We start from the raw sequence: 16,629 nt of genomic DNA, 5'->3' as shown, positions 1-16,629 counted from the left end.
GACAATAAACCTATAAAGAAATATAGAAATAAGCAATATGGTCTGGTTTTTTATTTTATTTCCAATAGTAACTAAGTATTATCTTAAAATAAAATAAAACAGGGTAAAGGGATAGGATGCGGGCTAATGTAGAGAGGTGGTCAGGGGAGGCCTCCCAGAGGGGTTGACATTTACAACAAGACGTTAAAGTAATCGGTGCTAAGTACTCCCACATTCCCACAGTGAAGTTTTAGGCTCACTGTGGCTACATAACAAATTACCCCAAAACTTCATGACTTAAAAAAAACAGTAGGGGGCTTCCCTGGTGGCTCAGTGGTTGAGAGTCCGCCTGCCGATGCAGGGGACACGGGTTCGTGTCCCGGTCCGGGAGGATCCCACATGCTGTGGAGCGGCTGGGCCCGTGAGCCATGGCCACTGAGCCTGCGCGTCCGGAGCCTGTGCTCCACAACGGGAGAGGCCACAATAGTGAGAGGCCCGCGTACCGCAAAAAAAAAAACAAAACAGTAGGCATGTATTATCTCACAGTCTCTGAGGCTCAGGGATTCAAGAGCACCTGTGTGGTTCTGGCTCGGGATCTCTCATAAGGTTCCAGTCAAGATGTTGCCCAGGGTTGCGGTCATCAGAAAGTTGGGCTGGGGCTAGAGGATCTCCTCCACGATGGTACAGTCCCATGGCTGTTGGCAGGAGGCCTCAGTTCCTCGCCATGTGAGCCTCTCCCAAGGGCTGATTGAGTATCCTCACAACATGGCATAGGCCAAAATGGAAGCCGCAAAGCCTTGTATGATCTAGCCTCACAAATCACAAACTATGATCTCTACTCTATTTATCACATGGACCAGCTCTGAGTCACTGCGGGAGGAAACCACACGAGGACATAAATACCAACAGGTAGGGATCATTTGGAGGCCATCTTGAAGGCTGCCTACCACAGTCATATACACAGAACTTGCAAAGGAGTGTTTTTCATCCTGAACTTGACATCGACTGGAGGGTATTTAAAAAGTGAAAGTTAAAGAGAGAGAGAGAGAGGTCTGTCTACCCTATGGGGAAACCAAGGGATGAGGTTCTGATTCACACCCAAAACAGCATGAAGTGAAATGACGGACATAGGGGAAAGGGCTGCAATAGGAGTGGCTGCGTCTTTTGGTACATCAAGGATGTGGGAGTTTCCTGTGAGCCTCGTGAAAGAGGTGGAATAACCAGACTGAGGCCCAAGAAAGCAGCTTGCCTATGTTTCTCAAAACGACCACCATCAGTCTTTGGGGCCAACAGCTCTAGAATCGTCCATGACGCCTCCCTTCTCTCTCATTCCATGGCTATGGCACATTACGTTTTCAAAAGATGGCTGCAACAATATCTCATGTCCTACATGTTCTTATGCAATGTGACCATGCCACTCCATCAAGAAGTAGAGTCTAATTATCCTCCCTTTAAATCTGGGCTTGCCTTAGTGACTCTCTTATAACCAACAAAATGTGGCACAAGGGACAGCTGCCATGCAGCTTCCACCTGGCTCTGTCAGAACATGTGCTCCCAACTGACATTTTGTGAGGAAGCCCAAGCCACATGGAGGTGCTTGGCTCAAAATCCCAGTTGAGGCCAGATTTCAAGTCATCCCAGCCCAGGTGCCAGACATATAAGTGAAGGCACCTCCCAATAATTCCAGCCCCCAGGAGAGTTAGAGTCACCTCCAGCCCTCTGGGTCTTCCCATCCAAGGCCCCAGACATCATAGAGCGGAAGCAAGCTGTCCCTACCATGCCCTGTCCCATAGAATCCACGAGCATATGAAGTGATTATTTTATGCCACTACGTTTGGGGTGGTTTCTTAGACATCCTAGATAACTGTAAATATGACCAATCTGTTAGTAATTCTGGTTGTCTCTACGTTCACAGCATATTCAGCCTCTGAGTCCTTTTCATCTCCTGGTCTTAGCCATCATCCTCTTTCACCTGGATTACAGTAATAGCCTCCACCTAGGTCTACCCACTTCTGCCCTTGCCCCCTTCATGGGGGCAAACTCATAGAAGCAGGGAGATGGTTGCCCATGGCTGGAGGGAGGGAAAAAGTGGGTAGATGTTGGTCAATGGGTACAAAGTTTCAGTTGTGCAAGATGAATATGTCCTAGAAAACAACAATGTGACTATAGTTGACAACATTGTATTGTGTACCTGAAAGTTGCTAAGAGGGTAGATCTTGGGTGTTCTTAACACAAAAAAAGAATAAACAAAAGGAAAATGTTAACTCTGAAGTGATGGATATGTTGACTGGCTTGGTTGTGGTGAATGTTTCACAATATACATGTATATTGGATTATCAGGTCGTACACCTTAAATGCATACAATTTTGACTGTCAAGAATACCTCAGAAGGACTTCCCTGGTGGTGCAGTGGTTAAGAACCCTCCTGCTAAGGCAGGAGACACGGGTTCGAGCCCTGGTCCGGGAAGATCCCACATGCCGCGGAGCAAATAAGCCCGTGTGCCACAACTACTGAGCCTGTGCTCTAGAGCCCACAAGCCACAACTACCGAGCCCGTGTGCCACAACTACTGAAGCCCACGCACCTAGAGCCCGTGATCCGCAACAAGAGAAGCCACTGCAATGAGAAGCCTGAGCACTGCAATGAAGAGTAGCCCCCACTCGCCGCAACTAGAGAGAAAAGCCCACGCTCAGCAACAAAGACCCAACGTGGCCAAATTAATTTAATTTGAAAAAAAGAATACCTCAGTAAAGCTGGAAGAAAAACAACCGTAACTGTTTTTATTTAAACTTTTGATAATTTCTTTACCGCAATTTTCTTTCATTTTCTTTAACATTGCATTAATATATAATTTTTCTTGGGAAAAAAATAGAGTCTGAAATCAAGGTGTGGGCAGGGCCATGCTCCCTCCAAAGGCACTAGGGGAGGATCCTTTTTGCCTCTCCAGCTTCTAGGGTTTCCTGGCACTCTTTGGCTTGTGGCCACATCACTCCAATCTCCGCCTCAGTCTTCACATGCCTTTTTCTCTGTGCACCTCTGTGTCTCAACTCTAGATGCTATGCTGGTGGTTTTGAAGATGCAGGAAGGGGCCATGAGCCAAGAAAGGCAGCTCTAGAAGCTGGAAAAGGCTAGAAAACAGATTCTCGAAGCCTCTGAGGGAGAGCGGTCCTGCTGACAACTTGGTTTCAGCCACATGAAACAACTTTGAACTTCCGACCTCCAGGGCTATAAAAGAATTCATTTCCGTTGTTTTAAGCCTCTAAATTTGTGGTAATTTGTTACAGCAAGCATAGCATATTACATACCCCAAAGGGCAAGACCCCAATTCCTCTTTTGAGGGGTTTTCCTTTAAAGTAAAAGGAAATGCAACTCAGATTGGCTTAAACAACAAGGAAATCCCGTCAGGCCCGTCCATGTACAAGTTAGAATACTGGGCGGGGTCGCTGTAAGGGAGATTCAGAACAAGAGTGGCTTAAATGAGATGGAATTTATTTCTCACCTCACAGTCTCAATATAAGCCATCCACAGTCTCTGCCAGTGGAAACTCTTCCCCAGCACATGCGGAGGGGGGTGGCCCCAGCCCTACTTGAGGTGGGAGGGCAGCAGCAGACCAGCCTCCCTCTCCAGGAAAAGCTCACCCCAGGGGCTGGGCTTCCCCCCGCCCCGTTCCCATGATGTAACATCCTGAACCTCTCCCACCTGCATGAGGTGTGGGTGTGCTGTTCCCATTCTACAGATGGGGAAATGGAGACTTGTCTGAGGAGGAAGAGTCTGCCTGCCCAGCGAATACCCACTGAGCATACACAACAAGTATCAGATTCCAGATGGATATGGGGGGGTCAGGGTGGAGGGATAGGAAAGGGATGGGGGGATACACCAACCAAGAGGACTGAGAGCATCTCTGGCCATCAAGGGCATCCTTTAAGGTGGGTGGGCCTGGGCAAGGTAAGTGTGGTGAAGGTTGGACGGTCTCACTATGTGAGGGTGATGGCCACATGGCCAAGGCCATGCCTCGAGACTTGGCACACAGTAGGTGTGCAGGAACTGGTAGTGAAATCCAGTCCTGTCAACTGGGTATAATAACATAAAGCCATGGGCCCAGGCTGACCCGGCTCTGCCCCATTCTTGCTACGTGACCTCAGGGAAGTAGAACAACATCTCCGAGCAGAGGTCTCCTGATATGTCCAATGGAGATTGGCGATTCAGTTGTCCATTCATCTATTCAACAGATATGTATTGACCACCTACTGTGTGTTAGGCTCTGTTCTAGGTACTAGGGAGACATTGGTGAATAACAACAAAAATCCCTACCCTTGGGATTAGAAACAGGGAGAGATATAATGAATAAAATAAACAAATACCTTATACAGAGAACAAACTAGTGGTTACCAGTGGGGAGAGGGAAGGGGGGGAGGGGCAAAATAGGGGGAGAGGAATAAGAGACACAAACTACTATGAATAAAATAAATAAGAAACAGGATCTATTGTACAGCACAGGGAAATTAGCAATTATTTTGTGATAACTTTAAATGGAGTATAATCTATAAAAATATTGAATCACTATGTTGTACACTTGAAACTAATATAATATTGTAAATCAACTATACTTCAATAAAAAAAACAGACCTTAGAAATGTTGTTAGATAGGCATAAGCAGAAAAAAGAAGAAAAATAAAGCAGACAAGAGGAATCAGGTGTGCATGGGGCGGGACTGTTGCAATAGTAAAGAAGATCACAGAATGGAAATGATACAAAGCATGGTCTTGGACCAGAACCAAAGTATACTAGAAATCACAGAATGATATCTGGAAAATCCATACGTATCTGGAAATTCAATCATGGGTCAGACAGGAAGTCAAAACTAAAAATATTTTTGACTGAATGAAAGTGAAAACGTACCATATCAAAATATGTGGGGTGCAGCTAAAGCAGTGCTAAGAGGGAATTGTAGGGCATTAAACACTTATGTTTAAGAAGGTGATGGGGGGAGTTCCCTGGCGGTCCAGTGGTTAGGACTCAGCACTTTCACTGCTGTGGCTCTGGTGGGGGAACTAAGATCCCACAAGCCACAAAGCACTAGGCGTGGCCAAAAATAAATAAATAAGTAAGGTGATTGGGTATATTTGAAAGTTGCAACTAGAGTTTTTTTCTTTCTTTCTTTCTTTCTTTCTCAAGTAACAGTTTGGGGAACATCTTTCTTACCTGTGTGTCTAGGCACTTCTCTACATGCATTACAGAACTGTCCGCACATCCGTTCACTAAAGTAATACTGTTCACAACTGGGTGATCAAGGAACACTCAAAAAAAAACGTTTTTATACATGAGCTGTTAAATACACCTCTACATGCAATAAAAAAATGGTCAGCACGTTATTTACTGATGTAAGACTCATCTAATCTTGCTGAGCAATTAGCACTCTTAGAACCACCTTGTGTGTCTATAAACACTTCTTTATATGCATTACAGAACACATACCTGATCCATGCCCTGAAATAACACTGCTTTCACAGAGTAAGTATCTCTTGAAAGTTCTCATTACAAGAAAAAGAAAAAAAAAAAGGGTAACTGTGCCGTAATGGATGGATGTTAGTAAGACTTAATGTGGTGACCATTTCACAGTATATACAAATATTGCATCATTATGTTGTACACCTGAAACTAATATAATGTTACATGTGAATTATATATCAATTTAAAAAGAAGGAGGGGGGAGGAAGGCGGGGAGGAGAAGGAGGTGATCAGGAAAGACCTGACAGTTGAAATCAACTGAAGAAGGTGGGGGAAAGCCCTGTATATATCTGGAAGAAAAGCATTCTAGTCTGTGCAAAGGCCCTGAGGACAGCAAGCTCCTGGTGTCTTCGAGAAACAGGGAGTCTGAGATCCAATGTCCCCTTCTCAGTGACACTTTCTAAAACTGAAGTTCCAAGCCCACCCTTCTCCATACACTCCATTCATTACGTCTGTCCTTAACAGTTATAGGCATCTTATCACACACATTGTGTCCAACAGGATGCTTGTTGAATGAATGAGTGACGATCCTGCCCATCAAACCCTGACTAAGGCCAGGCCACTCCAGGCTCGCTGGTCCTCCACCACCAGCCAGCAGCGCGACACGCAGGCAGCAGAATCCCGGGGCAGCTCCTGGATTACAGGCGCGCCTCTGGTCACTATCACAGACCGAGGCCAGGTCTTCCCCAGGGACTGTCTAGGCCAAGCTAATTTATTTTTCCTCCTCTCCGGAACTAAATTACCCAGAGCTTCCGATCTCCCATGCAGCGGACCGAGGCGAGGCGCAAACTCCGCCCAGAATGTTCTTCTCCATCCCTGGCCCCACCTGGGGCCTCCGAGGCTGTTCCGCCCACAAAATGCTAATGCAGCCCCTGCCCGGGGCAGAGCAGAAGCCGCGGCGCAGACGGCAGTGGCACGGGAAAGAGGAAGGAGGGGCGGGGAAGCGGTGGGCAGTGATGCAGGGCACCTGGGGACGCGGGCGGGGAACACAGCAAGGTCTCCTCATCAGATGGTTGGTAGAAGAAGAAAAACAGGAAGACTGTGGGGCACGGGTGACTGAGGCCCGGCCCCTCCCTCACCCCTGAATACCACCCTCACTCTAATATTATCCCCCCGCCCATCTCCAACCCTGAGTATGGACAGACCAAGCGGAAGCATCTGAGTCCAGGGACCTCAGGACAGATGTAGGTCCACATCCCCACCCACCCAGAGTCATCCCCGGCTTGGACCTCTTCATCCTCTAGTGAAACGACTGGTCGTAGGAGTCCCCTCTGATGGGCCTTCTAGTTAGAGAGTGCCACCCAGATGAAAGTGATAATAGCGCGTGCGCGTACTGGATACCTCCTAGGTGCCCGGGCAGGAAGCGCTTTTCAGGCAACCATCAACTGGTTGGCCGACTGGTTCTTCCAAACCACCCTGTTCATTTATTCATTTGTTGATTTTTGACAAGTATTTACTAAACCCCTGCTGTGTGCCAGTACCCTTCTAGGTGCAGAAATACAGCGGTGAACAAGACAGGTAAAATTCCCTGCTCTGCAGAGCTGACCTTCAAGAGGAGAGACCAACAGTAAAACAAGTTAAATACTAAGTCAAATATAGAGATCTCAGGTTAGACGGTGGTAAGTGCTAATAAGGAAAATAAAACCATGACGGGGGTGGGAGCTGTTTAGTAGGGACCCATTTTACAGGTGAGTAAACTGCATCTCTGAAAGGGAAGTCACTTCCCAAGATCACACAGGGAGAGTGAGCTGGCACCGTGATTTGCCACTCTGGGTCTCCTCCCAGCTCTGGCCTCTAGGTGAGCAGCTGACACACAGAAAAAGAGAGCTCTAGAGGGGAGACACACAGAACAGGGTAGGGCTGCCTGGTATAGCCGTGCCGGTTGGGCACTGCACAACTCCAGGAGTGCCATTCACAAAGACAAGAATGTGCACGTTGTCCCCTGGAGTCAGGAAGTGCGCAAGGATCACAAATCTATACCACGTTCTGGGGACAGAACTTCCTGGAAAGGAAGTCTCGATCACCATCGGTCTATCCTCTATGGCTTGCGTTACTGAACCAGGTGTGTTTGCCAGATGCCCAGCGAGACAAACCTGAGACACCAATTTTGCAGCAGAGAAAGGGTTCACTCACAAGGCAGCCAAGCAAGATGGGAGAACATATCTCAACTCCACCTCCCTGAAGGTGAGGGGCTCGGGATATTTATGGAATAAAGCTGAGGCTTGGGGAGCACGGGGAAAGGTGATTAGAGATCTTTTCTTTTAAGTGAGGTAATCATCATTCTACTCAGGCCAGTGTAAGCTACATGCTTCTCCACGGGATGCAAGTCCAGAAAATGGCAGGCTTCGCATGCTCTGAGGGTGGAGTTTTGAGTCCTCTGACGTCAAACGGACACTGATTGGACACCTGTGCAGACCCAGTTGGAGGGTGGGTGGTCCCAACCAGTCTTAACCGGCTTGAGCTCAGACTGGACACAGCTGACTCCAAGTTCCTGAAAAACAAGCCTGGTAGACATCTTATTGTTTAGGCTACGTGACACTTGGAGGACATGCAAGTTTTTGTAAAAACAATGAAAGCAAGCTTGATCCGTGAAGGGACGTTACAGTTCACTACGTATTAAGCAAGTTACAGTTTAATGGATCTAACTGATGACTTTCTGTTTCACTTGCCTTTTTGAGTTACCAATATATCATGGCTACTTCCCTGTGTCAGCACATGAAAATCTAGCTCAGTAGTTCTCCCAAGGTTGGTCCCCAGACCAGCAATATCTCTGTCACCTGGGAACTTGTTAGAAATGCAGATTCTGGGGCTCCAGACCTCCTGAGTCAAATGCTTTCAGGCTGGGTGTGGCTTTTGCTCCACATAAATGGGGAGCCACGGGAGGGTTTCAGCAGAGGAAGGACATGATCCAATTTCTGTTTTGACAGGTGCAACCCGAGGGTGAGAGATTAAGGAAGGTGGGGGCCAGGAGAAGCCTACTGCAGTTGCACTGGAGATATGGCCGCGACTTGGATGGGGCTGGTGGCCATTGGAGCGGGTAGGAATGGGTTGTGTTCTTTATCGGTTTCTACAGTACAACCAAAGAAATTTGCCACTGATTTGGATGGCTGGAGTGAGAGGACTAGAGTTGAGTATGACCAAAAGGTTTGGGGCCTGACACCTGGAAAAAATGGAGCAGACATTGCCCAAGACAGGAAGACAGAGGGAGGAACAGATTTAGGAGAGAGCAGAGAGAAATCAGGAGTGTCGTTTAAGGGTGTGTTATAGACTGTTTGTATCTCCCCACCACCACCACCAAAAAAAAAAAAAAAAAAAATTCATATGTTGAAATCTAATCCCCAATGTGGTAGTATTAGGAGGTGAGGCCTTTGGGAAGTGATTAAGTCATGGGGGTGGAGCCTCACAAATGGGATTAGTGCCCTTAGAAGAAGAGACATGGGAGCAAGCTCACCCCCTTTCCACCATGTGAGGACACAATGAGAAGCTGGCCGTCTGCAACGCAGAAGAGGACCCTTGCTGGAACCCAACCATGCTGGCACCCTGGTCTTGGATTTCCCGAACTGTGAGAAATAAATTCCTGTTGTTTATAAGCCTTTATTATAGCAGCTCAAACGGAATAAGCACGTGAAGGTGCCCAGTCTGTGGCTCGATATATTCATGTGTCGGCATTTCAGGGGAGAAGACATATCTAGAGACAAATTTGGGGGTTATCCACCTATAAGGTGGTGTATTCGTTTCCTAAGGCTGCTCAACAAATGACTGCAAACTGGGTGGCTTAACGCAACAGAAATTTATTCTCTCACAGTTCTGGAGGCCCGAAGTCTGAAATCATGTTGTTGGCAGAGCTGTGCTCCCTCCAAAGGCTCTAGGGGAGATTCTGCTCCTTGCCTCCTTCAGCCTCTGGTGCCTTCAGGTGTTCCTTGGCTTTTGGCCGCATCACTCCAATTTCTGCCTCTGTCTTCACACGACCTTCTGTCTTTCTCTGTCTCCTCTTCTGTTGATGTCAAATCTCCCTCCATCTTTCTCTTATAAGAACACTTATTGCATTGGAGGCCTACTTGGCCTACGATCTCATCTCAATACCCTTCATTACATTTGCAAAGGCACGTTTTCCAAATAAGGTCACATTCACAGGTTCCCAGGATTAGGGTATGGACATACCTTTTTAAGGGGGCAGCACTATTTAACCCACTACAGATTGTATTTAAAGCCCTTCGTAGGACGCGTGTGAGTGGAGAGAGATACCCTCCACCCCCACTCTTTTCTTCTTGTTCACCTCTGTGTCCTCAAGGTCTGACACAGCCATTCATAATAGAGGGATGTAGTAGTAACAATAAGTAACACTTATCTAATGCTATGTGCTAAGCACTGCTATAAGTACTTCATATAGTTAACACATTTAATGCTTAAAACATTAAAATTGAGATCTCGATTTTACAAAGAGCTAAAGGCACTCACCCAGACCACACAGATAGGGTTCTAATCCAGGACATCTGTTTTCTCAAATAGCAGGAAACCCCCTTGGCCCAAGTAGAGGAATCTGGCTTGCTTTAGAGAATCTCACATATTACAAACACGAAATAAATTTACTGAAGAACACCGGATGCTGCTGTCACCTGATACCCTGTGATTGGAGCTGGCATAGAACAACCGTAACTCTATACATGACATCTCTTGGTATCAATGCCACTCAGGCCTCCGGGGAGCACTTCCCCGCCACTCTGGCTGATGCCCTCCTGCGTCTGAGTGTGATCCTGGTTGTACCGCTGCCAGTGCTGGAAACAGATGCTGCTTTGGGGTGTGTAGAGGACTTGAGCACCAGACAAGTTTAGGTAGGAGAAAAGACAAATTATCTTGTGTATTTGTTTCCTAGGGCTGCCATAACAAGGTACCACAAACTAGGTGGCTTAAAACAAGAAAAATTTATAGTCTCACGGTTCTGGAGGCTGCAAGTCCAAAATAAGGTGTGAGCAGGGCCATGCTTACTCCCAAGTCTCTGGGGGAGGATCCTTCCTGGCCTGGGATCCTTGGTGTTCATATACGTGTAGATGCATCACTCCAGTCTCTGCCTCCAGCACCATGTGATGCTCTGTGTGCATGTCTGTGTCCCAATTTCCCTCTTATAAGGACATCAGTCATTGGATTAGGACCCACCCGAGTCCATCATGACCTCATCTTAACTTGATTACATCTGCAAAGACCCTACTTTCAAATAAGATCACATTCACAGGTTCCCAGGGGTTAGGATTTCAACTTATTTGGGGGAGGGGGGGTGGACACAATTCAACCCACAACACCTTGTCAAATGAAATCTAATCATGCAGCATCCAAGTATCATTTCCCAGCACTGCCAAGCACCCAGTGAAAGGCTTCTCTTTTGTGTTCCAAGGTGCAGGGTTCCAGAGAGAGTAACAAACTAACACAGCATTTGTTACAGCTGCACATTGGGCCAAGAAGTATTTGGCAGTATTACCGATGTATTATACTTTTAACTATACATGTAATACCCATTCTTTACAGGGGCAACTACAGGGATACTACAATCACAACTCGTTTTATTTTTACAAAGTACTAAATTGGATTTATTTAAAATCTCAGCTTATAAATAGTTTATAAATAACTTTTATTTGCTTATTTAAATTAAACTTAATTAAAATGCTTATTTTAAATAATTTTATTTAAACTTTTGATATTTGCTAATTATGTCAGCTCTGTGCAGGGTTTTTTATGACAAATTCGAAAGTTTTAGAATAAAGACTTTTTTTTTTTTTTCCCCCACCCCGCCCCCAAGACTTTTTTGAAATACGACATAAGAATCATTTTCATTTGTGCTCTAGCTTCGGGAGACCAGAGGCGCCCAGGGAGGGTGGGAGGAAGCCCCAGGCTCACATCGTCCACCCTCTCCTGCCCAGATGGATTTCCAGAAGCAGGGAGGCCCTCTCTGGCGATCACCAGAGTAGGAGGCGCGCACCTTACTATCTCAGCCCAACCGCAAGGTGGCGCCAGAGATACCTGAAGTCCTCCGGAGTCGTTCATCTCTATGATCCCCGCTGCGGCCTGAGCAACCCGGAAGCCGTCGCTGGCCAAGGAGTGCTTCCGGGTAGGAGCTGGGTGACCCTGGCTGCTGCGGGAACCTGCAGCGACAGCAACCATGGGGGCGCACCTAACCCGGCGCTACCTAGGCGATGCATCGGTGGAGCCCGACCCCCTGCGGATGCCCACCTTCCCGCCAGACTACGGCTTCCCCGGGCGCAAAGAACGCGGTGAGTCCCAGTGCGCAGGCGCGGCCGGCGGGAGTTTGGGGTGGGCGCCGGAACCCCGGAAACCCTGAAACCCGGGGTCGGCTGGGCTCGAGCGTAATGCACTGTGTCTGGGTTCAGCCCTGACCTCGGCCCGGAGGAGTCCAGGGGGCATAACCCTGCCTGAGGGTCATGACCCTGCCTGAGTGTGGAGGCATTCCAGGCAGAGGGCACTGTTTGAACAAAAAGCCCGGGGGCAAAAGAGAGTGGCGGCACAGGACCTAATGAGGCGGTAGAAGTTGGATTTAGTCCTGGAGTGAGTGGGGAACTATGGGAGGGTTTATCGCGGAAGGGATGTGCTTATTGTACCTCTGTCCAGATGTCGCTGCTATTTTTGGGTATGCTAGAGGAAACACGAGGGGGGCTCACGCCGCACATACTGTTCTGCACGTTGCTTTTTTTATTCGTTAATATCACAAGCATATCGAGCGCCAGTCCTGGACCAAGTCCCAAGCTGGGCACCGAGGATGCAGCAGGCACTGACTAAGGGGGAACTCACAGCCCTGTAGGGAAGACAGAGGAACCTGGCGGATCTTGATGATGGCCCCTGGGAGTATCAAGGCGGGCTTTCAGGAGACTATGACTGGAAGCGAGGCCTGCGGGAGATGCGGAGGAGTTGGCCACACCGAGACCAAGGAGAGGGGAGAGCTAGTGCTTCAAAGCAGAGGAGGGACACGATCAGATTTGCTTTATCAAAAGGTCACGCTGGCTGCCAGGTGGGCGACGACTTGGAGACAGGGAGACCCCTAAGGGAATGGGGTGGTGCAGAGAGGTGTGGATTTAGGAGAATGTTGGGAGGTACGGTCCTATGGCGTCTCGAGTCCTTGTAGTTCCTTCAGCCCCACTGGAACCTGCAGTCCATCAGTACCCCCACCTCCTTATCATGTCAGTCCTTACCACTGCCCCTCACACCCTGCTTTCCCATTAATGTTTTGCAAACACCCAGAGCCGCCCCACCCCATCCCCTCCTCTGTCTTGCTTAACCAGAACCCTGGTTAAAGCCAGCTCTCCTCCGTGGCTCCTGTCCCTGTGCGGCTGGACACCGTGGGAGAAGAACACCCATCCTCCCTGACTGGTCTCCCAATTGCTCCCCCAGTTGACTCTTCATGCTGCTGTTTTCCTGTCACATTCCCTGGCCCTTCGCTCTCTCGGGCTCCTTCCTAGACCATGGTCTCACGCCTTCTCTCTCAGACCCCAGCACCTCCTTTCAGCTAGTCACTTTGTATCCTCTTAAGAAAATAGAAGCAGCCAAAAGAGCTCTTGTGGGCTCCCTTCATCCCTGCTTCCTACACACCCTGGACTCCACCTTCTCTCCTGTTAGCCCAGATGATCTGCCCCAGCTTCAGCTAAGCCTCTGCTCCAGGTGAGCCCTCTGATGCCCTCCATCCCATCCTCTCACCTACCCAAGGACTGCTCCAACCACTCTCCCTCTCTTGCAAGGTTGGTTTTCCCATCAACATGCAAATACACTGTTATTTCTGCTGTTGTAATATCCTCTCCTGGGGCTTCCCTGGTGGTGCAGTGGTTAAGAATCCGCCTGCCAATGCAGGGGGCATGGGTTCGAGCCCTGGTCCAGGAAGATCCCACATGCCGCGGAACAACTAAGCCCGTGCACCATAGCTACTGAGCCTGCGCTCTAGAGCCCGCGAGCCACAACTGCTGAAGCCCGCGCACCTAGAGCCCGTGCTCCGCAACAAGAGAAGCCCGCGCAATGAGAAGCCCGCGCACCGCGACGAAGCCCGCGCGCAGCAACGAAGACCCGACACGGCCAATAAATAAATAAATAAAATAAATTTAAAAAAAAAATTTTTTTTTTCTTTTGGCTGTGTCGGGTCTTCGTTTCTGTGCGAGGGCTTTCTCTAGTTTTGGCAAGCGGGGGCCACTCTTCATCACGGGCCTCTCACTATCGTGGCCTCTCTTGTTGCGGAGCACAGGCTCCAGATGTGCAGGCTCAGTAGTTGTGGCTCACGGGCCTAGTTGCTCCGCGGCATGTGGGATCTTCCCAGACCAGGGCTCGAACCCGTGTCCCCTGTATCAGCAGGCAGATTCTCAACCCCTGCGCCACCAGGGAAGCCCTAAAATAAATTTTTTTTTATAAAAATAAAAAAATAAAATCCTTTCCTGGCCCCACCTCCCCCTCCAGCTACCTCCCCACCACTTCACTGACAGGGCTGTAGTCAAGCTTCCTCCCCACCCTCACTATGTCTGTATTGCAAAGCCCCGTTGTCAGATTCTCAGGTCTAACTCCACTATGGCAGCAGCAGGCACGGCCGGTCGCTGCCACTTCCTGGGAGCCCCTCTTCACGTGGTTCCAAGACCCCACAGCTCCCACCCACCTCCCTGCCTTGTAAATGCCAAGGCGCCCCACTGCGTGGGTCTCTCCTGTCTCCACCCACTCCCACCACTCCCTGGGGGTCTTTGCTAGTCCTCTGGTTTCAAATGGCTGCTGTGCACCAGTGCTGGACTTTTTATCTCCAGCTGGGCCTTGACCCTGAACCCCAGACTCATGGACCTCACTGCCTGCTTGGCATCTCCACTTCACATTTAACGGGCATCTTGCACTCAGCAGGCCTGAAACAGAGCTCCTGACCTCCCCTACCAACCCTGTGCCTCCCTCCAGCGCTGACCACCACATGATCAGGCCGAAACCCCTGGGGCATCCCGCCTGTCCTCCCACCTCAGGGCCTTTGCACCTGCTGTTCCGCTCTTGGGGATGCCTTACCCGGGTGTCTTACGTGACCCACTCCCTCACCTTCGTATGCCACCTTTTGACGGACCCCTCCATCTGAAGTTGTGACCCACCTCCCCACACTGCCTCTCTCTCTCCCTTATTTTCCTCCCTAATACTTAGCACTGTCAGGCATCCTACAACATCTAGCTCTACCTGTTGGTTCTGTGTCTCCCTCCAAGAGCGGGGAGGGATCCTTGCCTGGCATGTTCCCTTGTATATCCCCAGCACCTAGCACACAGTAGGTACTCCATAAATCCTGGCTACTGACTCATCATGCTGGAGCATCAGGTGTGAAGTGCCACCTTGACATGGAAACTATCAGGGGCTGCAGGTGGACACAAGGCCTGGGACTCAACGATATACGGGGTGGAGACGGAAGCCATGAATTAGAACGAGTGGAGGGCTCTTAGCAAGAACCACCAGAAGCCAGGGCTTAATGTTTGGGCAACTTAATGTTTGGACAGCCATAGAGATGGGAGGAAACCTGGGGAGGGTGTGGCAGAGAGGGGGGCCACGGGAAGAGAATGTTCGAGAAAGGAGGAGCATCTAGGACCAAGAAAGATGGGGTAAGATGGGGGGGCAGGGGTTCCCTTGAGGATGCAGGAAGGCTAGGTCCTGTGTGCCCCATGCTAGGTGGGGACAGAGCTCTGGATCACCAGCACAGCGGGTGCGGGCTGGGGTGTGTGCCCACGATTACTGACGGCCCCCAAATGGGCCCCAGTTGAAGTGAAGGTTGATTTCATCCCCGTGGGGTTTACTAGCAGGACGAGGATTATTAGTTCAGCCTTCTATGAGGCGGGCAGAAGCTCCGCCTCCACTGAGAGGACAGAGCTGGGATCCAGGTCCCCCAGGCAGACACACAGACGCACACACACCTCTGCAGAGTGGGGCTGTCTGGGGAGTGACCCCAGGGGGAGGGGAGGCAAGAATCTAGCGTGGATTTCGAGGTGCTCGGTGATGGCGGGAGAGGGACCCTGCCCATCTGGGCCTCAGTGTTGGGGGTTGCTTTCGTGCAAATTAGAAAGCTATTCCTGGCCCTGGCTGAGCCCCCCCCACCCCCCCCCCGCCGCAGAGATGGTGGCCACTCAGCAGGAGATGAATGACGCACAGCTGGTGCTCCAGCAGCGGGACTACTGCGCCCACTACCTCATCCGGTTCCTCAAGTGCAAGCGCGACAGCTTCCCCAACTTCCTGGCCTGCAAGCACGAGCAGCACGACTGGGACTACTGCGAGCACCTCGAGTGAGCCCCACGCCCGCCCCGAGCCCTCACCCGGCCAGGCCCCACCTCAGTGGAAAGAGGAATCCCAAAGGGGCTGTGGGGTGGGACGGGCTGCTTTGAGGCCAGGCCCAGTTCAGGTGGGAGGCCCAGCTCTTGCTCTGGGCTCACTGGTGTCCACCCCAGGGGAGGGGGCAGACCCCAGAGTTCCATCACAGGCACGCAGGTCTTCCCTACTTGCGACCCCCTCGGAGTCCCATCAGCTCCCCAGGCTACCCCTCCCTCCTTGTACTCTGCCTGCAGCTACGTGAAGCGCATGAAGGAGTTTGAGCGGGAGCGGCGGCTGCTCCAGCGGAAGAAGAGGCGGGAGCAGAGGGAGGCCAGAGGCCAGGGGTCCGGTGACGTCGGCCCCGAGGTGGCCCTGTAGCGGCCCCACCTACCACCCTGTGGACCAGTCAAAAAAATAAAAGCCTCCAGGGCCCTCAGCCCAAGCTCCACCTCTTTCTTTGGTGTGCCGATTCCCGAACCGACCCCCAAAAGAAACACCGCTGAGTCTGAGTCCAGCTGGGCAGGCAGGTTTTATTCCAGACGCTGGAGAGCAGTGGTTCCCACTCCTCGCCCAGAATGACACTGGGGCGGGGGGACACGAGCCTGGCTTGGCTGAGCCTGGGTGAGGGGATGCCATTCAGAGCAGGAAGGGGATGATGGGCATGCGCAGGGGCGGGTAGTCTCGGAACTCCTTCAGGTAGCTGCGGTGCTTGCCCTTGGCCCAGATGGTCATCTGGGTGAAGCCCACCAGGGAGAAGAGGGCCACTGTGGGGTGGAGCAGGGGAGTCAGGGAGGGAGGGCTGCACACAGCAGGGACGGGGGGGGGGGCGCCCTGGGGAAGGGGCAG

General features: G+C 50.4%; 2 protein-coding genes across 2 annotated transcripts in view; one reads left to right on the top strand and one right to left on the bottom strand.

Moving 5' to 3' along the window:
- Positions 1-11,570: 11,570 nt before the first annotated feature.
- Positions 11,571-16,231, top strand: NDUFB7 (NADH:ubiquinone oxidoreductase subunit B7). Its single transcript, XM_024767690.1, has 3 exons — positions 11,571-11,750; positions 15,590-15,758; positions 16,038-16,231. The coding sequence occupies exons 1-3, from the start codon at positions 11,639-11,641 to the stop codon at positions 16,159-16,161; spliced, it is 405 nt and encodes a 134-aa protein (XP_024623458.1). The 5' UTR covers positions 11,571-11,638; the 3' UTR covers positions 16,162-16,231.
- A 62-nt stretch (positions 16,232-16,293) lies between these two features.
- Positions 16,294-16,629, bottom strand: part of TECR (trans-2,3-enoyl-CoA reductase) — a 28,975-nt gene continuing 28,639 nt past the window's right edge. Inside the window, exon 13 of the mRNA XM_024767474.1 lies at positions 16,294-16,547. Within this exon, the coding sequence (XP_024623242.1) occupies positions 16,420-16,547 (128 nt within the window). The 3' untranslated portion in view covers positions 16,294-16,419. The remainder of the gene's footprint in view (positions 16,548-16,629) is intronic.

The sequence above is a fragment of the Neophocaena asiaeorientalis genome, unplaced genomic scaffold, assembly GCF_003031525.2.
Source record: "Neophocaena asiaeorientalis asiaeorientalis breed wild unplaced genomic scaffold, Neophocaena_asiaeorientalis_V1.1 scaffold87, whole genome shotgun sequence".
Taxonomy (NCBI): domain Eukaryota; kingdom Metazoa; phylum Chordata; class Mammalia; order Artiodactyla; family Phocoenidae; genus Neophocaena; species Neophocaena asiaeorientalis.
The sequence above is the reverse complement of the archived record's forward strand: the minus strand, read 5'-3'. Positions and strand labels throughout refer to the sequence as shown.